At 40.7% G+C, this 26,981-nt stretch overlaps 1 protein-coding gene across 4 annotated transcripts in view; it reads left to right on the top strand.

The window, feature by feature from the left end:
- The window catches only part of TNIK (TRAF2 and NCK interacting kinase), a 370,493-nt gene that overhangs the window by 293,555 nt on the left and 49,957 nt on the right, over positions 1-26,981 (top strand). For all 4 annotated transcript variants that reach the window (XM_036930924.2, XM_036930923.2, XM_036930922.2 and 1 more), the window contains 4 exons: positions 234-422; positions 16,632-16,796; positions 19,341-19,580; positions 21,852-21,958. In XM_036930924.2, coding sequence (XP_036786819.1) covers positions 234-422; positions 16,632-16,796; positions 19,341-19,580; positions 21,852-21,958 — 701 coding nt within the window. The remainder of the gene's footprint in view (positions 1-233; positions 423-16,631; positions 16,797-19,340; positions 19,581-21,851; positions 21,959-26,981) is intronic.

The raw sequence follows: 26,981 nt of genomic DNA, 5'->3' as shown, positions 1-26,981 counted from the left end.
AGGGCTTGCCATTACAGCAGTAGTGTTTCCATTAAATGCCACATTCTGTGTAGATGCCAACCTGAGGTCGTTTATCTCAGTGGCCCATTCTGGCATCCTTCTCTGGTTCTGTTAGTATTAAGCCCTTTTGTTATATTCTCTTCTGCCTCCATTGCATGCTTCACTGGTACTGGCCACTGATTTCCCTGTGGTGACTTGGCCTTCTCTTTGCTCATGTTTCTTAATCTGGACAGGAGTATAAGCGCAAACAATTGGAAGAACAGAGACAAGCAGAAAGGCTACAGAGGCAGCTAAAGCAGGAGAGAGACTACTTGGTTTCCCTTCAGCATCAGCGGCAGGAGCAGAGGCCAGTGGAGAAGAAGCCACTGTATCATTACAAAGAAGGGATGAGTCCTGGTGAGAAACCAGCATGGGCCAAGGAGGTACGTAAGTGGGCGAGCGTAGCTGTGTCCTGTTGGCCAGCCTATTGGCTGGGAGTTCATCCAGTAGAATCAGAGAGTTAAACTAGTGCTACAGAGTTGGAGAACAATTCATTTTGTAAGCATGTTTTGGTTTTGGAAGAACCATAACATTACTGCTGTAGAGAATTTGGCAAGGCATTTAATTGATTTGTGGTTTGTTTTTATCTATCTTCGTGGACACAGTGGATTCTGTAAGCAACTGCAGGAAGTAGAAAAATCCTTTTCCTTTTAGGAGTCCAACTGAGTTTGTGGCATGAAAACTTTTAGTGACTTTTCCATGGAAGAATATGATTTAGGACTTAAGAAATTCTAGGTAGAGTCATTTCCTTTCCATATCTCAACCCTGAAACTGATCATTAGCACTGTTGCTTCTGCAGAACCCATGGATATACAGCCGGCCTCGCACTTTTGGTTGTGGTTTCCACTTCCAGGGCCAGAGGTCATTTATGTTTCTTTTGCAAACAGTTCCAAAGGGAAGGTCCCTCATTTACTCATCTACTGTCTAAAAGAAGGGATTTTAGAAACTTGGCTCTCTGACGAGCTATCTTACAAATATAATTAAAAACCCTGGATGGCAGGGGGAAAAGGGTGATAATCAAATGGGTAAAGCAAAATAATAATTCCAGCGAAGATGAACAACCCTTCCAGGAGTTATTGCATCAGCTCGTGTGTATAACACCTTGCTTTTCAGTTCTCTCATTACTTGTGGCACCAAGTGATTTCCTTTATTTTCTTCTGAGCATGCTAGTCATTTAAAATGATGTGTGTGTGGTTGTATATTTTGTTTTCATATCTTCACATATTTTTAGCTATAGCTTATTTCAAGTTACATAGACTACAATATCACCAGAACCAGATTACTGACATAAGATCCTAGCTTCATAAAAATATCTCTTTTAATTTCCTGTGCTATCGTACATTATGTATAGAAAGTGCTTGAAATGATGTAATACTAATGCTAATGATAGTTGTTTCTGGGAAGCAGAAACTTGCAGGGTTTTTTCTTTGAACTTTTTAGTACCTTTATATACTGTTTAAATCTTATAAAATGATCATGTGCTATTTTTATAAAAATAATAACTTTTCTTTTAAAGCTTAAAAAGCTAAATCTGTAGAGAAAATCATTTGATTCCCTGTAAAACAAGTTTTTAGTCACTTTCCTTAGAGTCTGTAATATGATTTGTATTCACCCATGTCTTTAACAGCTGCCTCTTTCTCTTAGAGCAATAATTCAATTTTGTGATCCTACTCCCAGGTATAGCTTTGACCCCTTAGTAACCCACCTGTTCTTTCAGCTAAGCAGAATCACTGTGCTGCTAAACAACAGCTGATGTGCGTCCTGGCTGGCAGAGATGTGCCACATTCCTCCTCTGCTAAAGCATTTTCTAACCATGCCAAGTTGAAACCCTCAGCTAAGCCTGACTCACAGCTCCTGATTACGGCAGGAGTTCAGAAGGCTGAAAAGTAAGCTAATGCCAGTGGCACCTGCAAAATTTAATGATTTTGGATTAAGACTTCTCTCTGAGCATCACTCACAGAAGAAAGATAGACCAGCTTGTCCTATTAGACTTGGTCTTGAAGAGCAACTGGAGCCTCAGGATGCCTCAAGGACCACAGTGAGATCTCCAAAGTGATCTCTCTTCCAAGGTGTAGCCCAACTCAATAGTTAGGATCTAAGGTCATTGGCGTGTCCTCTACCAACATCTCCAGGGTGACAAGCTCCAAGTCGTCCATTACTGCAAATAAGGAGGGTCTTAGAGACTCATGTGGACCTCGGAGCAGGAGGGGCATCATTACAAGGACCTCAGCACCTCTAAGAAGTGCTGCATCACTAGATGACCTCTCCTCAGTACATGACCACATGCCCCTGAGTGTCCCCAACACCAAGCATGAGTTCAGGAGAGGGATACCTACAGATCCCATTGGAAAAGCCCACAATTTTTTGCAAAGCATCCCAGGATTCCTTCTTTCCCCTGTGCAGCTTCCTCATGTAGGAATATACCAGGAAAGGGGGAAAAGCCTGGATCAGTTTCTGCTTCCTTCCTTCAACCTCTACCCAGCATGTTCTGATTTGAACTTAACCACTTTGCTTTCATTTCTATCTAGTTACTATTTGTCCTCCTCGCTACATTTCTTGGCCGATCCTACCTATTCAGAACTAGTTCACAGTTCCTGAGCTTTCAGAAGCCATGGCATCCCTGGAGGCAAACCTTTGCAAGAGTCATCAGGCAATTTTCTAGGCCTCCTAATTCCCCTCTGCTTCCTGGCCAGGCTCCTAGCAGTCAAAGAAGTGTAGCAGTTGAGCATGCGAACAGCAAGGCCATGTCATCAAGCTCTCCTGATACGAGGTTCCCTGGCCATCCTAAGTCTGGGCCACCTCCAGTGGGGGACATCTTCCAAGGTCCTGGCTCTCTAGCAGCTGGTGCTCTTTCCTTTGAGCTTCATGCACTTCTAGACATGTGTGGGATCTTCTTTCGGGGTTTCATATTTAGTTCTATTCTCCTGGGTGTGGTTAACATAATCCAGCTTCCAGCTAACCAATCTATTCATGAAACGGTTCCCAAGTCTTAGAGTGGGTGTTCATATTTTAGAAGAAAGATGAAACATTGAGTTGACAGAGTGAGTGACAGTGCTAAATTTAAGATTGGAGCAACTGGTGTACAAATAAGAACAAATAATTGTCTGTCTTGATTTAAGTCATCATTTGCTTAACACCCACTTCTTAAAACGGGAATAAAAACGAGTGTGAGGGTCCGTATATTCTTGATCTTTTACTGCTTTCTCATCAACAGTGTGAATTTCCTTCTAAAGCATTATTTACATTCCTTTTTCTTATAGTAGGGAGGTAGGTGGGGCTGAAAGTAGCCAAGGAGTACATTTCAAGAGTATATTTCACGAGTCCATACAAAAATGCATTTCAAGACTTCAGATATGGACAGAATTTCAAGCTTAGTAGTATCCTAATTATCAACCAATACAAAGAACTTGAATTAAACTCTCTTTTGGAGTTAGAATAAAAGATACCTTTTTTTTTCCAAATGCATTTCTACCAGGATATAACTTTGCAGATGTCCTGGCCAGGGCGAGTGGGCAACTGTGCTTTTTTACCACATGTGCCCTTGAAGACGCTACCCAGCTGTCTTTGACCCACTGTAACATCTTCTATAATCTGCTCCAGTACCTGTTTTCTAACTCAACTCTTTAGTTTCTCGTCAAGGTGATTTTTCCTTATTTGATTACTTTTCCATCCATTTTCTCTCTTCCTTATTTCAAATTGGCAGTTTTTCATTAGCAGTGTAATGTTACAGTGTTTTATCCTCTGTGTTTTTTGCTTCATTTTGTAAAATATAAGTCATCATCACATTTTTTGTTACCTTTCCCGTTAATTTGTTGGCTGCAAAAAGAACAAATGAAAATACTTTCTCATTTGCAAATCTTGTTGAGCTCTTTCCTCTCCCGTCTTACTGAGTATTCTGTCTGTCCTGAAAGTCACATTGATTTTGGTGTTCAGATTTCAGCCAGAGAGGAACATTAATATCTCTGTTTTAAGTGGGGGCGGGGGGGCATTCTCACCCCTTTCAAATTCTGTGCCATTTCTGGATTGGGATGGAAATCATATCTGTTATGAGAAAATATAGTATGATATTCCGTTAAATAACAGCAGAATTTGAAGGTCTTTTTTTCTCACTATCACTTTTTGAAAAATGGAGATTCCTTTTCTTATAATGTCTTTCATTATAATGGGGCATATTCCTTCCCTTAAAATGGCGTGTGATTGTCTGGGCTTGGCAGTAACTGTGTGTGCCTTCTCCCCCACTGCACACATACTTTTCGTGTTTTAACCAATGTCATCTGGCCATGGTTTTATTTGGCAAATAATGGGCCAAGGTGTCTCTTTATATCCCATCAGCAGAAAGGACTTTGGAAATCGCTGTACATAAGACTCCTTCCCACTTGGTTTTCTTTGCTGCACACTGATGTGTGGGTTTTTTCTTTTTATATGAGTTATTTTATATTAGGCCCCAAATTACCATTTAGAGAATTTACGGCTTTGCTCCCATCCTTCCTCAGTTTCTGTATATCTCTCCTAAGATTTAGCATAAGAGAAACCTAGAAGGAAATAGTAAAGGGTTTGAGTTCAGGGTCTTCCACTTTCTGGCCCTGGGACCTGCAACAAGTCCCATAGCTTTCCAGAGGCGTGGCGTCCCCATCTGCCTCGTAGTTGAGGGGGTATCCTGAGCAATCACATATGTGAATGTACCACTGAAACGGCAGGCACTCTACACACACAAGCGGAATGGAGTGGCCTGCATACTCCGCTGTGTTCCCAAGGCCATCGCCACCCACGAGGAGTGTTTCGTCTCTGTTGTTTTTGGTTTGGATTCCACACGAATGGTTCACATACTACCCCCATTTTCTCCACCTCCTCCAATAGATAGATTCACACTTCATTTTTCATCTCAGCTTGCTAAAGAGTTGCCTCATTACTTTCAAGTTATATGCTTTATTGACATCCTCATGAAATCCAATGCTTTTCTCTGGAATCATTGGTTAGGAGTAGATCTTAGAAAAGTAGTCCAGGTCCTTGTCTTCAGGTAAGACTTCATTTTAAGCATTTCTTAAGAATGAAATCCCCTGTCCTCAAAGGTGCTTCAAAGAAGGGATATCCCCAATCTTACTCAGTAACCATCTGCCCATGTGGTTTTGCCAAAGGACAGTATGACTCAAGTCTTTATGTAACCAGTAACTGTGGGGCCAGAGTATCTAATGAGCATTTACTTAGTAAGGTGGTGACTTCTTTTCCTTTCTGCAGCATTGCCAGAAAGACAAAAAAAGAAATCAAACTGTTTGGTTCAGCAGGAGGGTAAAAAAGGAATTCCTTGACAATTGTGTTCAATTCACCACATAATAGCTCTTAAGTAAGGCCCTCTAAAACCTTCACAGATGCCAAAGACCCTATATCTTATAAAATATTATTATAGTGTACCCATATGACATAATAAATATATTTTTGCTATGAACATTCTAAAACTTACTTCTGTAATTTTGATACTTTAAGCAAGCATCATTCTTTATTGCAAGGGGAGACATTGTAAGCTGTAAATTGTTTTCAAATATACAAAACAATTCAATAACTGACATTGATATAATGCTTCCTTTTATAGATGTTTAAGCATATTTTTATTTATTTTGAAAGTTATTTTGAAATCCTGTAATCGACAAATTTATTTTCAGTTCTTCCATATTTATGTAGCCTTTATACATCTCAGAGGCCTTAGACATGACTCCTGTCATACCCAGTGGGCAGCACTGCCTTGCCTAGAGCAGAATTTTATTTCTGAGACCACAGTTATTTTTTCCTTCTCCCTATAATACTGTAATAAATAGCATAGCATTTCTATATATCCAATGGTATTTTCAATGGTAAAACTCTTTGATAGAAGAGTTATTATCAAAAAACACTCTTTTTTGTTTGTTTGTTTCTCTCGTGGATCATATCTCCAGTGCAATTAGTAGACATAAGATGTGATGAATCAGGAGACAGGCCTTTGCCCAGTATCAAAATAATTGGGAGGAGCCTGCTTCTAAATATACTATCTAGCTGCCCCTCTGACCATCCGAAACTATTGTTAGGATGTTTGATTTGATATCTTGGCTCCAATACCCATGCTCTTCTTTTGGTGCAAAAGCCACGGGCAGCATTATCTTTCTAAAGACTTTAGGACAAGGTTTACTTGAGAGAAAGGATGTAGCGTGACACCTCATTATACCTTTCTCACAAGTTTTCACATTTCTCTGGACAAATTCCAGTCCAGGAAATTGCACCACATTGGACCATCCTGAAATAGTTTGCAAAGTGTAACAAAAGATTATTGATATCATATATTTTAGAATTATCCAAACTGACACATACTAATGATAGTATTTAATATGTAAACCAATTGATAGAAGGCATAGGAAATTTTTACTATAAATGGGTTAGGAATATCTATCTATACACAACTAATCAAACCCATTAATTACCTATAAAATTCAGCGTCCCACTGTCTGCCTTGTTCATGTTCATTGACAGCTCTAGGGCCTCTTTGGCCTGTGGTCCCCTTAGAGGCAAGAATGTTCCTTTACAGGAGCCTTGCTGCTGATAGTCGGCAAAAAAATTCTTTATCTCAGTTGATTGTGATTTTTAATGTGGGCTATCTCTAAGTGTGTGTTTAAAACTCAGTACATTTTACAGTTAAAGAAATAATAATAACACCTACTCTGAGAGGCGGAGCCAACATGGCGGCGTGAGTAGGACAGTGGGAATCTCCTCCCAAAAACATATATACTTTTGAAAATACAACAAACACAACTAGCCCTAAAAGAGAGACCAGAAGACGCAGGACAGTGGCCAGACTGCAGCTACACCAGCGAGAACCCAGCGACTGGTGAAAGGGGTAAGATACAAGCCCCGGCCCTGCGGGACCCGAGCGCCCCTCCCCTCAGCTCCCGGCGGGAGAAGAATAGGCAGAGCGGGAGGGAGACGGAGCCCAGGACTGCCGAACACCCAGCCCCAGCCATCCGGGCCAGAGCGCAGACACAGTACGTGCGCGGGGCCCTGGATACTGGGGGAAGAGGGAGTAAGACCTCTGAGCGGGTGCTGAAGCTGATGCCCCTGTGACAAAGAAAAGCGGGGGCTTTTTGAAAGTCTTAAAGGGACAGGGACTTAACAGCTTGACGGAAACAACCCAGGTCACAGTACAGCAGCTGGAAATTACAGGGAAAACCGGGTGCACTAACCCCCTGGGCAACAGCTCTGAGACCCCTCACGGAGGCAAACAGTCAAGCAGCCCCCCCATCCATCACCCCACCGGGCGCTGCGAAAGCAGAGAAGCAGCCTGAGACAAATTCCGCCCACAGAAAGGGAAATTTCTCCCTCCCGGCCAGGCAAGACACAAAGACCCACTCTACACGCAATTACCCAACACAAGCCACTAGGGGTCGCAGTTGCCCCAGTAAAGAAAGGCCAGTAGTAAGTGAAAATTTTGGCCCTCCCAGCTGACAGTCAATAGCACCTGTCAACATGAAAAGGCAAAAAAATATGATCCAGACAAGACTAACCCAGACAGCTTCGGCATCTGCTACATCTTCCCCTGAGAAGGAATCTGGGGAGATAGATTTAGCCAGTCTACCTGAAAAAGAATTCAAAACAAAAGTCATAACCATGCTGATGGACTTGCAGAGAAATATGCAAGAACTAAGGAAGGAGAATTCAGAAATAAAACAAGCTCTGGAAGGACTTCAAAACAGAATGGACGAGATGCAAGAGACCATTAATGGACTAGAAAACAGAGAACAGGAACGCAGAGAAGCTGATGCAGAGAGAGATAAAAGGATCTCCAGGAATGAAAGAATTTTAAGAGAGCTGAGTGATCAATATAAAAGGAATAATATAAGAATCATAGGCATTCCAGAAGAAGTAGAGAGAGAAAAGGGGATAGAAAATGTCTTTGAAGAAATAATTGCTGAAAATTTCCCCAAACTAGGGGAAGAAATGGCCTCTCAGACCACAGAGGTACACAGAACTCCCATGACAAGGGATCCAAGGAGGACAACACCAAGACACATAATAATTAAAATGGCAAAGATCAAAGACAAGGACAAAGTATTACAAGCAGCCAGAGAGAAAAAAAAGGTTACCTACAAAGGAAAACCCATCAGGCTATCATCAGACTTCTCAACAGAAACCCTACAGGCCAGAAGAGAATGGCATGATATACTTAATGCAATGAAACAGAAGGGCCTCGAACCAAGACTACTGTATCCAGCACGAATATCATTTAAATATGAAGGAGGGATTAAACAATTCCCAGACAAGCAAAAGTTGAGGGAATTTGCCTCCCACAAACCACCTCTACAGGGCATCCTACAGGGACTGCTCTAGATGGGAGCACTCCTAAAAAGAGCACACAACAAAACACCCAACATATGAAGAAGGGAGGAGGAGGAATAAGAAGGGAGAGAAATAAAGAATCATCAGATTGTGTTTATAATAGCTCAACAAGCGAGTTAAGTTAGACAGTAAGACAGTAAAGAAGCTAACCCTAAACCTTTGGTAACCACAAACTTAAAGCCTGCAATGGCAATAAATTCATACCTTTCAATAATCACCCTAAATGTAAATGGACTGAATGCACCAATCAAAAGACACAGAGTAATAGAATGGATAAAAAAGCAAGATCCATCCATATGCTGCTTACAAGAGACTCACCTCAAACCCAAAGACGCGCACAGACTTAAAGTCAAGGGATGGAAAAAGATATTTCAAGCAAACAACAGAGAGAAGAAAGCAGGTGTTGCAATTCTGGTATCAGACAAAACAGACTTCAAAATAAAGAAAGTAACAAAAGACAAAGAAGGACATTACATAATGATAAAGGGCTCAGTCCATCAAGAGGATATAACCATTATAAATATATATGCACCCAATACAGGAGCACCAACATACCTGAAACAAATATTAACAGAACTAAAGGAGGAAATAGAATGCAATGCATTCATTCTAGGAGACTTCAACACACCACTCACTCCAAAGGACAGATCCACCAGACAGAAAATAAGTAAGGACACAGAGGCACTGAACAACACACTAGAACAGATGGACCTAATAGACATCTACAGAACTCTACATCCAAAAGCAACAGGATACACGTTCTTCTCAAGTGCACATGGAACATTCTCCAGAATAGACCACATACTAGGACACAAAAAGAGCCTCAGTAAATTCCAAAAGATTGAAATCCTACCAACCAACTTTTCAGACCACAAAGGCATTAAACTAGAAATAAACTGTTCAAAGAAAGCAAAAAGGCTCACAAACACATGGAGGCTAAACAACACGCTCCTAAATAATCAATGGATCAATGACCAAATCAAAATGGAGATCCAGCAATATATGGAAACAAATGACAACAACAACACTAAGCCCCAACTTCTGTGGGACACAGCAAAAGCAGTCTTAAGAGGAAAGTATATAGCACTCCAAGCATATTTAAAAAAGGAAGAGCAATCCCAAATGAACGGTCTAATGTCACAACTATCAAAATTGGAAAAAGAAGAACAAATGAGGCCTAAGGTCAGCAGAAGGAGGGACATAATAAAGATCAGAGAAGAAATAAATAAAATTGAGAAGAATAAAACAATAGCAAAAATCAATGAAACCAAGAGCTGGTTCTTCGAGAAAATAAACAAAATAGATAAGCCTCTAGCCAGACTTATTAAGAGGAAAAGAGAGTCAACACAAATCAACAGTATCAGAAATGAGAAAGGAAAAATCACAACAGATCCCGCAGAAATGCAAAGAATTATTAGAGACTACTATGAAAACCTATATGCTAACAAGCTGGGAAACCTAGGAGAAATGGACAACTTCCTAGAAAAATACAACCTTCCAAGACTGACCCAAAAAGAAACAGAAAATCTAAACAGACCAATTACCAGCAACGAAATTGAAGCGGTAATCAAAAAACTACCAAAGAACAAAACCCCATGCCAGATGGATTTACCTCGGAATTTTATCAGACATACAGGGAAGACATAATACCCATTCTCCTTAAAGTTTTCCAAGAAATAGAAGAGGAGGGGATACTCCCAAACTCATTCTATGAAGCTAACATCACCCTAATACCAAAACCAGGCAAAGACACCACCAAAAAAGAAAACTACAGACCAATATCCCTGATGAACGTAGACGCAAAAATACTCAACAAAATTTTAGCAAACCGAATTCAAAAATACATCAAAACCATCGTACACCATGACCAAGTGGGATTCATCCCAGGGATGCAAGGATGGCACAACATTCGAAAGTCCATCAATATCATCCACCACATCAACAAAAAGAAAGACAAAAACCACATGATCATCTCCATAGATGCTGAAAAAGCATTTGACAAAGTTCAACATACATTCATGATAAAAACTCTCAGCAAAATGGGAATAGAGGGCAAGTACCTCAACATAATAAAGGCCATCTATGAAAAACCCACAGCCAACATTATATTGAATAGCGAGAAGCTGAAACCATTTCCGCTGAGATCAGGAACTAGACAGGGATGCCCACTCTCCCCACTGTTATTTAACATTGTACTAGAGGTCCTAGCCACGGCAATCAGACAAAACAAAAAAATACAAGGAATCCAGATTGGCAAAGAAGAAGTCAAACTGTCACTATTTGCAGATGACATGATACTGTACATAAAAAACCCTAAAGACTCCACCCCAGAACTACTAGAACTGAAATCGGAATACAGCAAAGTTGCAGGATACAAAATCAACACACAGAAATCTGTGGCTTTCCTATATACCAACAATGAACCAACAGAAAGAGAAATCAGGAAAACAACTCCATTCACAGTTGCATCAAAAAAAATAAAATACCTAGGAATAAACCTAACCAAAGAAGTGAAAGACTTATATTCTGAAAACTACAAGTCACTCTTAAAAGAAATTAAAGGGGACACTAACAGATGGAAACGCATCCCATGCTCATGGCTAGGAAGAATTAATATCGTCAAAATGGCCATCCTGCCCAAAGCAATATACAGATTTGATGCAATCCCTATGAAACTATCAGCAACATTCTTCAATGAACTGGAACAAATAATTCAAAAATTCATATGGAACCACCAAAGACCCCGAATAGCCAAAGCAATCCTGAGAAAGAAGAATAAAGTAGGGGGGATCTCACTCCCCAACTTCAAGCTCTATTATAAAGCCATAGTAATCAAGACAATTTGGTACTGGCACAAGAACAGAGCCACAGACCAATGGAACAGACTAGACAATCCAGACATTAACTCAGACATATATGGTCAATTAATATTTGATAAAGGAGCCATGGACATACAATGGCGAAATGACAGTCTCTTCAACAGATGGTGCTGGCAAAACTGGACAGCTACATGTAGGAGAATGAAACTGGACCATTGTCTAACCCCATATACAAAAGTAAACTCAAAATGGATCAAAGACCTGAATGTAAGTCATGAAACCATTAAACTCTTGGAAGAAAACATAGGCACAAACCTCTTAGACATAAACATGAGTGACCTCTTCTTGAACATATCTCCCCGGGCAAGGAAAACAACAGCAAAAATGAACAAGTGGGACTATATTAAGCTGAAAAGCTTCTGTACAGCAAAAGACACCATCAATAGAACAAAAAGGAACCCTACAGTATGGGAGAATATCTTTGAAAATGACACATCCGATAAAGGCTTGACGTCCAGAATATATAAAGAGCTCACACGCCTCAACAAACAAAAAACAAATAACCCAATTAAAAAATGGGCAAAGGAACTGAACAGATGGTTCTCCAAAAAAGAAATACAGATGGCCAACAGACACATGAAAAGATGCTCCACATCGCTAATTATCAGAGAAATGCAAATTAAAACTACAATGAGGTATCACCTCACACCAGTAAGGATGGCTGCCATCCAAAAGACAAACAACAACAAATGTTGGCGAGGCTGTGGAGAAAGGGGAACCCTCCTACAGTGCTGGTGGGAATGTAAACTTGTTCAACCATTGTGGAAAGCAGTATGGAGGTACATCAAAATGCTCAAAACAGACTTACCATTTGACCCAGGAATTGCACTCCTAGGAATTTACCCTAAGAATGCAGCAATCAAGTATGAGAAAGATCAGTGCACCCCTATGTTTATCGCAGCACTATTTACAATAGCCAAGAATTGGAAGCAACCTAAATGTCCATCGATAGATGAATGGATAAAGAAGATGTGGTACATATACACAATGGAATACTACTCAGCCATAAGAAAAGGGCAAATCCAACCATTTGCAGCAACATGGATGGAGCTGGAGGGTATTTTGCTCAGTGAAACAAGCCAAGCAGAGAAAGAGAAATACCAAATGATTTCACTCATCTGTGGAATATAAGAACAAAGGAAAAACTGAAGGAACAAAACAGCAGCAGAATCACAGAACTCAAGAATGGACTAACAGGTACCAAAGGGAAAGGGACTGGGGAGGATGGGTGGGTAGGGAGGGATAAGGGGGGGAGAAGTAGGGGGGTATTAAGATTAGCATCCATAGCGGGGTGGGAGAAAGGGGAGGGCTGTACAACACAGAGAAGACAAGTAGTGATTCTACAACAGGTTGCTACGCTGATGGACAGTGACTGTAAAGGAGTATATAGGGGGGACCTGGTATAGGGGAGAGCCTAGTAAACAAAGTATTCGTCATGTAAGTGTAGATTAATGATTTAAAAAAAAAATGCAGTTCCTATGTGGTGACCTCTAATGAGTTCTACACAATGATATAAAGGACATATAAAAGTGTAGGCAAAGGGTCTGTTTGTGTTTATACAGAGGATCAAAGCCTAATTTGGCTACCCCGAAAATGAACTAAGATACGATATGAAAGAGAACTTCCAACATCAGCACTCTCGGGAAGACTCATGCCAGAAGATGATCATCAAAAAACCCCAACAAAGATCCACGCACTGCTACAGCTGTAGATGCACTCATCCCACCAGCTCCTGGACTTGCCATGGGAATGAAGGAGATATCTAAGCTGGCCTGTGCATACAGTAAAACAACAAATTTGACTGGATCTATACTGTTGGAACTCAACCAAGAATTAGGAGAAGTGCAAATTGTAGCGCTCCAAAATCTTACAACTACAGACTATTTACTGTTAAAAGAACATATGGGATGTGAACAGTGCCCAGGAATGGGTTGTTTTAATTTGTCTGATTTTTCTCAAACTATTCAAATTGAGTTAGATAATAACCATCATATCATTGATAAGTTTTCACAAATGCCTAGGGTGCCTAACTGGTTTTCTTGGTTTCACTGGAGATGGCTGGTAATTACAGGTATGCTTTGGTTATGTAACTATACTCCTATTATGTTAATGTGTGTGCGCAATTTAAGTAGTAGCTTAAAATCTATACATGCTGAAGTTACTCTACAAGAAGTTATGTCAAAGAAATAATCAATCTTCCCATGTTTTCTCCCGCCTGCTACTTCTATAGCTTTTCTTCTTCCTTCCTAATTACAACGAATTCTTAAATAGAATTCGTGCCTCATATCAAATTTACCGAGTATCATAACTCCTCCAAGTGGTAAAGATACCTCAAGACAAATGCTGGGCATAGAAGCCACAGGGCATAAATATGCAAAGAAATAAAAAGCTAACCATTTCAAACAATAAGGCTTCTCTCTCACTTACCAACTTAACATTTCCCTGTATGGCCCCGGAAGATGATTGGTCAGCCAGAGACGGGTAAGATTCCTCAAGGGAGGAACAACCTAAGACAGGCACAGTCGCAGGGGGGTCATCAGGTGAGAAATTGGGGATCAACAGAGGTGAGGCTTAGAACCTCACCCTCCCTGTTCTGAGAGAAATCTTCTGCATATGTGGATGTTTTATTGCCCTTGTCTAGCTTGGATTAACACATAGTCTACAGGCACACACCTGATCATCTACATTTGCTCTCTTACAACACTAAACTATGTTTTCTACCTTTATGTTGTATCTACCTACCACTTCAGCATTTTATTAAAAATAATAAAGAGAGAAATGTGGTATCCACATATAAATCAAGTATAAAAATCAAATGTGTATTCATATTTGAACTGTTTATAGTTCATAATGCATGAGCAAAACTAAAAGTTTCTGTGATGACTGCCCTTGTACTGTTCACCATGTAACTTATTCACTATGTAAGAATTTGTTCTCCATGTAAGAACTTGTTCGTTATGCCTCAGAAGATTGGAGACTGACGAAAATTAGGCTTGGGGTGGATTAATGATTGTGCATTGAGCATTGACTCCCCTATACAGAATTTTATTGTTGTTAACAACCATTTGATCAATAAATATGAGAGATGCCCTAACAACAACAACCAAAAAAAAGTACACACTTCCAATTGTAAAATAAAAAAGTAACCGGGATGTAATGTATAGCATAAGGAATATAGTCAAAATATTGTAACAACTTGGTATGGTGATAGCTGGTACCTAGAATTATCATGTATATAAATGTTGAATCACTGTGTTGTACACCTGAAACTAAGGTAATGTAATATTGTGTGTCAACTACCCTTCAATAAAAAATAATTATCTAAAAAAAAAAAAAAAAAAAAAAACACCTACTCTGAATATATTTGGTTCCAGGATGTCAGGGAACAGTGGCTGTAGTTTAGATAGCCAGGTATTTGAAAATGTGTCTGAAATCTCTCGGGTTCCTGAGCTCCATCATCAATGGCTTGGATGGTGGGAGTTAAGATAGTGAAGGGTGCTTGTACATATGAATTATCTACTAATGATCTTCCCTAGAAATATGAAAATGGCTAATATTTGACTAGTTCCAGGGTCTGGTAATAGTCACCCTCTTCTCAGAGTCTAGGATTTGGAAAACCCTTACATTGCACACTTGGTCTCAGTTTCTCTATAACTGTCTTTGCAGAATTTGCTCTTCTTTTAGGTCTTATCTCAAAGCTACTTTTGTTCTTTCCTTTTGCTCAGTGCAATAATCAAATAATTATTGCTGATGTAATACTTCACACGCACACATACACAAAGTATACATGTTCTCTCATATTCCTGACTTTTTGCAACTAATCTCATTTGCTAGCCTCTGGGACATGGAATTTTAAAACCAAAGTCAACTGGATGCCAGTGTAGGTACCCTGCACAGCCATGGTGAGGGCTGGGGGTGGGGGAAGTGTTCAAACTATCCCTAGTTTGTATTCTGTATCATATTTTAGGAGACTCAAATGTTTGTAATCAATATTAGAGTTTAAACAACAGATTTATTCTATATATAAGGCTGATTCTGCCAGGAGAAAGATTCAAAATAGGATAGGAAGGATGGGAAAGAATAACTATTCTGTAGTATATTGTTTACTTAATGAGAACCAGGTAGTAAAATGAACAATGCCAAATACGTTTTGATGACCCGCATTTGGGATCAGTGACAGGCTCTTAGAACTCTCAGACAGTGAGTCAGCAGAAGAGTTACGGTTCCCACTGAAGAGTCACCAGGGTGGGGTCCAGCCGGGCAGTTTGCAAAGCACAGCTGTCAAACTGACCCTAAAGAAACAAAGGACAGGACGGATCTGGAACAAACAAGGATGGATCTGGAAGAAAAGTCCTTGATCTTTTGAAGTTGTCAAAGATCTTAAATCATGTCTTGATACATACATCTTGCATAGCTAAATAGTCTTTTAAAAATATCCTCTGTGACAGTGTGTCTGATGCAAACATGAGTAAAACATAGGGTAGTTTCACCTACAAGAAGGGCATTCCTGGGTACTGCAAGTTGTGACTGTGAAACACTTCTGATCAGTTACCTGCTTTGGGCTGAAAGAGGGAATGACAAGGAAATGAAATGGCCAGAAAGGAGAGAAGGTTGGAGGGGGAGAAGAGGAGGAGAAGCAAGGATGAGCACCATGGCAGTGGGAACAGGGAAGAGGAAGGGGAGCGTGAGGTGGCAGCGTCCACGCTGGAAATGGAAAGCATGAGGAGGGGCAGTGTACTTTAGGGAGGCAGGGAGAGGCAAGTGGAAAGGGCCCCAAAGAGAGAAAAAGAAAACGATACAGGAAGTCTATTGAAGACAGCCGTGCTCATTAAGTGAGCTGCCTGGAATGCCCACCTGCCTCTCAGGGGGGCCTGTGGAGAAACGGAGGGAGGATCCGTGTGCCCAGCTGCGTCCTTTCATCGGCCTTCCCATGGGCTTTCCTTCCAGGTCCCGTGAGTCAACTCAAAACAGTTTTGTTTTCCCCAAACAGTCATAGTGCCTCCAGAGATCCCTCTTCTCCCTCACTGGCCCCTGGCTTTGTGACCAATCAGCAAAATGCTCAGTCACAAGCAGGTCCCTGGTTCCCAGCTAACTGAAATGCCATGGCAGTGGAGGGGTGGTGGGCTAAATGTCCGTGTGTTTTTCGTGCTAGTGTTCACTCTGAGAGAAAGGAGCTTTTTTGAGAAATCTTCATGCAGAACAGGTATGGAAAGTGTTGGCTCCTTTAAAATGAACTGATTAGAGGGACACAAGAATGGCTGTGCAGGTGACTACAGGAAATCCTTAATGGGAAGTTAGAGCTTCTAGCCATCCTCGACTGAAGCACTTCTGTTTTGTTTTGTTTTGTTTGGCTTCTAGGTAGAAGAACGGTCTAGGCTCAACCGGCAGAGTTCGCCTGCCATGCCTCACAAGGTTGCCAACAGGATATCTGACCCCAATCTGCCTCCAAGGTCGGAGTCCTTCAGTATCAGTGGGGTTCAGCCTGCTCGGACACCCCCGATGCTCAGACCAGTTGATACCCAGGTACGTCTCTCCCCACAACTTCTTCGTTCCACTGGGCATGTCAGTAGGGTGTTTGGTTAAACCCCCTAAAAGCCTGGGGGTTTGTCATGTAGACTCAGGCATAGGACCAGTCAGATGATGGCCCTGAATACAGAATCTACAGTCCTGTAGGAGGCCTCACTGAACTTGAAGGGTAGAGGAAGAGGTAAGAAAAAGATACTCTCCTTAACTTGGAGCCGACTACAAAGTCACTCTCAGTGAGCTGGCCTCTCTGGAGACCCATGGGAGGGTCTGTGAGGTGGGAACAAGAGTCCTTTCAGTCACAACCACCAAACTGAGACTCTCAGCGACCTTTGATATATAAAATATAGTATATAATAGTATATAATACTGTCTTTTGTTCCTTGGGATTTGGACATGATGCTGACACTAGAGAAGTTAAAGAGAGTTGATAAAATTGTGTCTTCAGAGCCAGTGGTTCCCAAAGCATGGTCACTGGACCAAGAGCAGCATCCTGACACGGAACTTCATAGGCATGCAGATCCCCAGGGTTCACAAGCCACCAGGGATTAGATGCACCATAGAGTTTGACAGCCACTGTTCTAAGTGATTTAAAGAAACAGAAAAGGTTATTCCACTTTTGGGAAAGGAGGAAGTGTCTGAAAGTTTTAAACAGCATTTTAAAATTACATATACCAAAAATGAAATAAGTGAAAGTGGAATTTTAAGAAAAACAAAGGTAATACAGCTGCTTTCCTCCAAATGCCTTAAATTCCCTCCAGGCATCCACCTGTATTAACACCTCCACAGAATATTTTGAGGTCACCTTTGAAATGTGTACTGCTGTTTGAACTGGAGTTTAAAAGAGTGGTGATAAAATCAAGGATTCTTGGTTTCAAGTTTGCCTTTAGTGTATGAGGTCCAAGATCTTTCACTACCAGCCAGCTTAGCATATCTTCCCCTTGATGGTTTTTATTTGTATATAATTCTTCCATGACTAACCTTCCATAAGATACATTTTATAGGAACTTCTCTTTTAATGCACAAACGTCGTCTTTTGAAAACCCTAACATTGACCTTTTAGGGGTAGTTTTGCCCTGTGAAAGGGGAGAGTGAAAGGGAACACTTATGAAACTTTACTGAGCTGCCTAGGAATGATAATGTAGCTATCCTGTAACAGCTAATTGGGTTAAGAATTCTTAAGGTGTTGCTGCAATTTTTGTTTTTACTTTGGGGCTCTTTAAAAGTAGGTTTATGTTTTGTGCTATATATTTTTTAAATATGGTTAGTTAATGATATTTAACATTAATATAAATTTGGTTACAGTTCTATTCTGGTTGAAGCATGACATTCAGCTGAGCTAGACTTTGAGGATTTTCTCTGAACTACTATTAATAACATTCCAGATATCAGACCAAATGGGTCTAAAGAGACTGAGGCAGCGCTGCTCTAGGGATAAGACCTCAAGGGCAAGAGGAGTGGGGTCAGGCTGGTGGAGGTGGGCTGTGGAAATGCCCCCCGGCAGTCCAAGCACTGAGATTTCAGACCAAAGAGGGTCTGATCAGTTCCTTGCCCAAAGCAGACACTAGATTAAAGGTTGTTGAATTAACAGTTTAATTTAGAATGTACTCTAGATGTTTTCCCCACCAAGACTTACCAACCATCTTCCACATGCCAGGAATAGTCAGAGATGTCAGAGATACAATGTCAGGTGTGGCTCCCTTCCCCAGGGAGCTTACCTTCACAATGGAGGAGGAGACAGGCTTACATAAGAACTCACATCAAAGTGTGAGCAATGCTGATGGTAAAGGATATTTGGTTTTCTATGATTTTAATGACTTGTCTCAAAGAACCACATTTCTACTAGACAACTAACTACATGGCTTCCCTGCATGAACAATGTCAACACATGCCTAATTGTGAGACTTAACAACTCTAAAGGACACGTCCTGGTGTCAGAAGTGGTAAGAGCCAGTTCACCAGAAAACAGGACAGCACAGCAGTTGGTCAGATGGGCTGTGGGGTATGTATGGGTTCAAACCCAGGCTCTGTAACATATTAGTAGTGAAATCTAGGTTGTTACTTAACTCCTCTATACCTTACATTCTCATGTGTAAAATGAGGAAAATAACTGTGTCCATCTCATGGTGGATTTAGTGAGTTCATAAGAAGTGAGATACCCAGAGCAACTCTTCTTTTACAGAGCAATAGCACTCTCTAAAGTCAAAGTTAGGGATTTCATAGGAGGAAATTTGTAATATTAGAAGAAGAGAAGTAAATACTTCCAATTACTGATCAATAGATGTTCACTTAATTCACTTACTTTGTAGAAGTCCCAAGTAAATCATTAAACTTTTTTGCCAGGAACCCTGGTTGAGCCCTACATGTAGCTCTAACTGAGCAATTTGGAAGAGCCTTTAAGGGCATACTGTAGATAGCTGTGATAGGCTCTGTGCACCTCATTTCTTATTCCTTAAAATCTTATTTTTGCCTTAACTGAGGGAGGCGCTAGCTGATCTGCTTTTTCTTCTAATAATGCTGCTGCAATGTTTGTTTGATGCTTAGATCCCACATCTGGTAGCTGTAAAATCCCAGGGACCTGCTTTGACCGCCTCCCAGTCAGTGCACGAGCAGCCCACGAAGGGCCTGTCTGGGTTTCAGGAGGCTCTGAACGTGACCTCTCACCGCGTGGAGATGCCACGCCAGAACTCAGATCCCACCTCTGAAAACCCTCCTCTCCCCACTCGAATTGAGAAGTTTGACCGAAGCTCTTGGTTACGACAGGAAGAAGACATTCCACCAAAGGTGATATTCCTGGGGTACTTTCCCCATCATCACTGTCATTGTTGTCGTCGTTCATGATAATTATTGCTGCCCCGCTCCAGACCTCTCACAGTATTGAAGAACATGACACACCAGGGCACCATCCCTTCTCGTGTTTGTTTTTGTCCCTCCTCCTTCCCATGCTAACACTTGGATTGGCATTTACCATTTCTGACCTCTGTCCTTCCCATTGAGATGGAAGCTCAGGGAGAGTAAATGACTTGGAGCCCATGTTTTACCTAGAATTACTCTCAACCCCAGGGATTCCAACCTGTTCTTTTACTATTAATATTAAGAAAGAAGAATAATGACTGAATCTACATCTTGACAAATTGAAAAAGTAGAACATTTTTTTATCCCTATTTTTAATAACACAAAGTAAAGCCAGATTTTAAATAGCACAAGGTATTCAGAAGATAGTATTGCTCTTAGAATATTTTAGTTGGCTCCATTTAAAGATTCTTCTAGTCCAGGTTGTAATTTCATTCCAACCTTAATTAATTAGTGAGGCTAAAACTGTGGGTAAAATGACCAGCTATCCCACTAGCCAGAACAGTCCTGCATTTGGTTTCTTTTGTCTTTGTATATACCAAGAAAGGTCCTGAACTGTGGCTGTGCATCTCACCATCGACAACCTAGAAGTATTTCAAAATACTGGAGAAATTTTTGCATCAGATTCTTCCTGGTTAGGATGCTCCTTTCTTCTGAACTCAGCATAGGAACTATGACAAATGTAATGTCCCACAACTTCCAGAAATCAAAGCCATTGTTGATTCCAGGAAAAAATTCTTTTTACCCAGTGATTTTCAAATGTTTTTCCTCTTCTTCTCAAAGGGATATAGAATTTCTGTTATTTTAAAAATGGAAATAGCCAATGATGGTTTTGCTCTCCTTTTATGGAAGCAGAGATGCCATCAGAAGAGGATATTTAGGGAGCAAAGCTCACTAATGCACAATAGGATGGGCAGAGGGGAAACTAAACATGGACATTTTTAATGCCCTCTGTAAAAGGATGCAAGCATACATTTAGAGTTCTAGGAGGGCAATTTGAATCGATACAAAGATTTTAGGTTGTTATAATTCATTAGATTCTTCTCTGCAACTTAAGTTTACAAAGCAAAAGAAGGAAAAATAGTAGTAATAATATTTAACTTGCGCAGGTGGGAGCAGTTTTGGTCATTCTGCTTCACTAACTCATTTTTCTGGGTCTTTCAGTTAAAATGTATAATAATAATAGTAATGTCAAATGTTATTTAACATTAAACAATAATATTGAAACAAGCACATTTTAAAAATATCTAGCACAAAATACAAACCCACTTTAAAAGAGCCCCCAAACATGCATAAAAATCAAAACACTTGATGATTTTCAAGTGCAATTTGATGTCACGGGACATCTACATTTTCATTTCTTTCATTCATAAAGTAAGTTGTCCCTCTACTGTCCCCTCATGTTGGACTCCTTTACTGTACTTACAATATTGATTTCATTAATAAAGCTTCATAAAATGAGGCATATTTGAACTCTACCTTAGGTGCTTGCCTGATAAGCTAAGGATACATTTCCTACTGTAGCTCACAGTCTGGTTGGTACTCACATAGCCTTTTTAAAGAGCCTTCCAGTATTTTCAGTTTTAATCCTGCTTTGTATTAGTTTTGCAAATTGACCTTCCAAAGCAATATTTTGGCATTTGTTTTTAACTAATGATTACAAGGAAGTAGAAACATTCAGGGTTAATTTCAGTAGTTTCTCTGAGCTCACCGACATGTGGCTTTTGTCCCAAGTTCTAGTCTGACACCCTAGTTTCCTACCAGATTTCATAATCATTATCTGCTTATCAGTTGTGATGTGCACTAAAAATGGAACTCAGTTTATCTGGATGGCTCTCATCCAGTACAATTTGCAGTGATCAGCTGAGTCAGTGGTACCCCAAAGAAATTTCTGGTATCCACCATTTTTGCACAAAAGATACAATTATTTTTGCCCAGTGAGTCAAAGTAATTAGCTGGGTCGGCTCTTAAATTTGTTTTTAAAATTAAGGACCATATTCCCTAAGGGTCGCTGAATGTGCCTTTGCTTAATAATGTTTAGGGAGTGAAATATTTCTTTGAGAAATGAGAGAGAATTCTTTCTCATTTCCAATACTTTCTGCACTCTTGGCACGTTGTAGAAGAGGAGTCGGCTGCTGTGTGGGCAGGAGCCTGTGAATGCTATTTGATGGAAAGGATTCCTGAGGTCTGGTTTTCTTTCAGGTGCCTCAAAGAACAACTTCTATATCCCCGGCGTTAGCCAGAAAGAATTCCCCTGGAAATGGTAGTGCCCTGGGACCCAGACTAGGATCGCAGCCCATCAGAGCAAGGTAAGGGAGATAGTTAAGGTGAAGGTAAAAAGCCACCACCCACCACTGTCATCACTGCTTTCATAAAAAATGGCTCTCTTCTTTTTTTTCACATTGACTGGCCATCGGGACTGTAAGCTTTGGTGGGCTAGAGCACATGTCTTTCATTTCTTTAGTAGCCTGCCACAGAAATAAGTGTACAGTGGGGACTCTTGAATGAGTGAGTGAATGAATGAATGAGGCAACCCAGAAACAAACCCATCAGGTGTACATTACTTGACAGTTTGAAAAATTGGGGAGTAAAATTGAAAATATAAGTCTAGTTGTAGGATCATAAACCATTACTTCAGAGACTATTTCATGAAGTCAGCATAACAAAATGGCCTGGTTTGAGGGCTTTTTAGTGTCAAGGTATGTGAGAAATGTTCCCTGGGACCAGTAAGACATTACATAGTAACTGCCAAAGAAATGCAATAGTGACCAGCTGCAGAGCTTCCCTAGCGTGGCAAGATTACAGAAGGAGTGTGAGGAAGTCACCTCTTTGGCATTACGGGAGAGCCACTGAAACACACTTACACTTCTGCTGTTGTTCTGTGCTCGCCTAGAATCTTCTATCAACACTGTCTCCTCCTGTAGTAAGGAAGTTACATCTGCCTACTGGTTGGCAGAGAGGTCTCAAGAGAAGCTGGAAAGCAAACAGTGTCTTTACAGATTCTGAGGAGATTTTATGTGGTAACAGATGCTGTTTGCTGCCATAGTTCATCAAGCTTTCCTCAGATTTTCCATGATGATCCCTTTTTAGGATCAACTGAAATAGCCAGTGGCCTTTGCTGAGACTATAAAAAGGATAAGCTTGGGCAGGCTATTTTATACTTATTTACTGTATTCATAATAAGAGAAGGACTCTCGCTTTCTAGTAAAAGACAAAGACTGGAAGTGAAGGTTATGAGTATTTGTGCATATCTTTAATACATAGAGTGCTTTTGATCTTAAAGCTTTCCCTCTTCACATGAAAATGCTTAGGAAAGGGTCAGTCCGTAAATAAGGTGGAGCTGTACTAAGAACATTAATCCCTTTAGGGCAAGAAGCTAGCCCATTCTAAGGGGAACTGCCAACTGCAGGAAGCTCTGAATGAGCCCTTTTTTTCCCAGCAACTTGTCAGGTTTAGTGAGGCTAAGCAGCACTGAGGAAGACTGATGCGCACTGTGACCAGGGAGCCAAAGGCATGCTGGCCATTTAGCCATTTGCCAGCCTCAACTTTATTGGTCCCCCTCTTCAAGTAGCGATAAGCCCCCAGTTACCAGGGCTTCTTGATCCTCTGAGCCCTACCCTCTCAGCTCTGTTCACTGGATCAGTTGCTTAGACTTGTAGTTGCTATAGATCAAGCATCACTTCAACTGTAAGTCTTTTTCCTTCTATCAACCAGAAAGAAAAAGAGAGCTATCATTATATAGTCATATAAAAGGCAGCTTTCTGTTCCCTCTGAAGTATTTAATGACATTAGAGCCTTAAGATAGCTGGCATCTGATGATCAGTGGCTTGCAAAACATGGACTTTTCCTTCAGAACCACTTAAATTTGTACTTTGTCTAAAGTGTGCAGACTTTGCAAGACAACTAACATTTTTCTGCTTACAGAGAAGGTAGAGAGAGAGTAAGCTAAGAGGTAATAATTGTTTACCTGCAGTGAAAGTCAGGGATTGAGGGATACAGAGGATGAAGAACCCCCACCCCTGCCATGTGGAACAATCCTGCCGAACGCCCCTGCTTCTGGCTATCCCTACCTCCAAGTGGCCAACTGATTTATTTAAGATTCAAATCAAACTTAACAACTCTAGACTGGATTGCATTTTTTAAAGTCTCATGATTTGGTTTATTTACTGTCACAGAGATAACTTTAGTTGACCTTTAGTTGAGCATAATAAAGCTCCCAAAACAGTGGCTTGAAATAACAACTTATTATTTCTCCTGATTATATGGGTTGGCTAAGAAGCTGTTCTGCTTGGGCGCCCTTGGGCTCACGGATGCAGTTGCATAGAGTGGATGGCCTGCTGGACCTTCATGTGGCCCTTCATCCTGGGCTTCTTTACTGCTGGGCCACCTCAGGACTGCCTCCCGAGAGGGAAGCCCCAGTGCACAAGTGCTTTGCATCTTTGGCTTACACCATCTTTCTGATGTTCCATTGGCTACCACCAGTCACAAGGCAAACCCGAGTCCCTGTATGAAGGACATACACAGGGGCATGGACCCTGGGACGTGTGATTCACTGGGGACATTACTTTAACACAGAGACTCTCCTGCTTTCTGTTGGGCCTCATGAAGTCCTCACTTCTTTTTGTACCACTTGTCAGACAACTGCCCATCCATCAAGCCATAAAAAAGGGTTGCTTGTAAATAATTTGTCCTTTATAACACTTCTAAGCTGTTTCTTCAACTTGGTCAATATTCCTTTTTGTCCTTCAAACCTTTTCTTTGAAATGCTTTTCAAGGGAGAGTGGAAAATGAGAAAAGTTAGAATGTTTCCCAAGTAAAATCACACATGTAATAAAAGATGGATTCAGGATGTTTTGTTATTATCTTCCATTGCTAAATTCAGCAAGTGTGTGTTGAGGATGTGCTACGTGCACATATCTGGGACCTTGAGACCCAGTGATTCAACCAAAGCTGCCTGAGTTGGGGGTCCAGGGCTCAGAGGATTTACTTAACCTGCTACTCTTTGGGGCTGCAGCTATTACTAGGGCCCAAGTTCTTATTTCTTGCCTTACTTTCTTACTTTGCTTTGGAGTAAATGTTAGAGTTAACTTATTTAAAGAAGGCAGCAGCTTTCTCTTCTCCTTCTGTGGCAAACTTAGGGACCCCATGTTTAAGACAGTAGTGTCTCAACATGTAAGGAACCGAGGTCCCTGAGTCACCACTTGGAGAGGAACCACCAAAGAGAGCAGTTCTGCCTGTGTCTATTTACAATATGAGTGAGAAATAAACCATTGCTGTGATAAGCGAATGGAAAAAAGGAAAGCAGAGCCTAAGGGTTAAGAAGCTCAGTTTTGCTTCCTGAATTCAAGTACTAATGAACTCCCAATTAGTAGGTGCATGTTATATAGTAACTGGAGAATGTGTGATAATTATTGAGAATTTGGGTAACAATATAGTTAAATCAGTAAACCGCCTGGTACCCTGACTGGAAGATCCTTGCAGTGAGTTGAAATGAGAGCATGCAAGCATATACCTGTAACACACGGCAAACAGCAAAGCTTTACCATTTTCAGTAACCTTCCTCCCGCCACAAGAAGCTCTGTTACGTCACTCTTCCACTGTCTGCATGTAGCGCACCAAATCAAAAAGAGCCCTGTAAAGAGCATGTATTAAATAGATACGTATCAATGGGTATAGCCGTGCTGGCATTAGTTGGCCAAGAAAGTGCTATTGGGTGGCCCCTGTGCATCCCTGCCTTCTGTTTGTTTTGGAGCAATTTGTTATTTATTATTTTATTTAGTAAAGACTTGTGTTAACTGATTCAAAACACGTGACAACTCTGTGAGGTAGTAGCTATAATCGCCTCGGTTTTATAGGGGAATCTGAGACAAACATGTGAATTACCCAAGATAAAAAATTAGTGAAGTGAGAGAGCCGACTTTTGAAACCTGGTAGCCTTGCACCCAAGGCCACACCCTTAATTAAGCACCTTGCCATGCTAACCTGCTTAGTGGTGAATGCAGCTGGCCTCGCTGCCTCAGTTACCCAGAGGAAAGGGGGCTCTTGGTTCTTTGACTGGCATGGCACCAATTTGTCTCCACCTTTCTCACCATGTAGTTTGGTGAGTATGTTGACAACTCCTGTTAATCTTATGGTTATTGACCTTCACCTTGTGAATTCACTGTTCACTACCTTTTAAAGGTTGCTGTCCTGGAGGAACTATCTATATCCCAAAAATGTCCCTACTCAAGCTAGAATGACTACCATGTGCTTTTGACAGTCCCCTTCCCAGATGGCTAAAGCCTGGGTGATGACACAGCCACCTTATGACGCTGTTCTCAGCCCTTCCTTCTCGTGTATGTGCAGCCTGGCATTGCTCAGGCTGCAAGATTGGTGGGCAGTTCTCACCTACTACATGGACTCCCAAATAAATGCTTTCTACAGTCAAGGTGATCAGTTGAGTTTAAATCAAGATTTGGTTTGTTCATTTTTCAAAACACTGTTGTAAAAAATTCCAGACACTTTAATATTTAACTTTGATTCATGTGTTCTTTTAAAGCAAACTAAAATTTGATCAAACAAGTGCATTCAGAATATGAAAAGATTTAAATTAAGCCAGAAACACCTAGTGAAAAACCCAATGACTAAATGCTTAATTTCAAAAAATAATTCTCTGTCCCATCCCAAACCTGTCTTGTTATGGCTCATTTGTTCTCATTGGCTGTGTCATCAAAGAACCAAGTGAAGTGAATGTTGGCAGTTGGCCAGTTATTACAGACTTGGCCCAAGCATTTGGGCCAAGAAGTCACTATATAATCCTAATTTTCTGTTTTGACTTTTTGTATGATATATGGAATAATTGCTACATTTCACTTTACTGTGTATTTTATAGACCAAACAGCATTGTCTGCAGTATGGCAAATGTCTGAACTGTAAGTTAGTACTTAAAGAAATCTATGTGAATGTTTTCAAGTTTTTACATGTTTGGAGCTGAGTAGGCTCAGGTAATATGTGAACAAGGGTATCTTTTATTTCATGGAATTCTTCTGAAGTTGATCCCTTCTAAGAGCATTTATCTCAGACCCCTTCGCCTCAAGGCCAGATCATATTACTACATAATAAGGAAGAGAAAAATTTGAACAATGTGACATTTTCTCAAAACACTCATATTTTACAAAAAAATTAATAAATAAGGTATAAAAGGCATTTTAAAGTTTTCCTATTTCTGTGTGTGGTTGCATAGGAACTAAGTACTTCTTTGAGTCTCCAGCAGCAAAAATAGCAACCTATTAAGCTCAGCACTCACCCTGGCTAGCCCCGTTGGGGAGGCCTTGTGCTAATGAGGCCCAGGTC

This window comes from Manis pentadactyla, chromosome 1 (genome assembly GCF_030020395.1).
Source record: "Manis pentadactyla isolate mManPen7 chromosome 1, mManPen7.hap1, whole genome shotgun sequence".
Lineage (NCBI taxonomy): Eukaryota > Metazoa > Chordata > Mammalia > Pholidota > Manidae > Manis > Manis pentadactyla.
The sequence above is the reverse complement of the archived record's forward strand: the minus strand, read 5'-3'. Positions and strand labels throughout refer to the sequence as shown.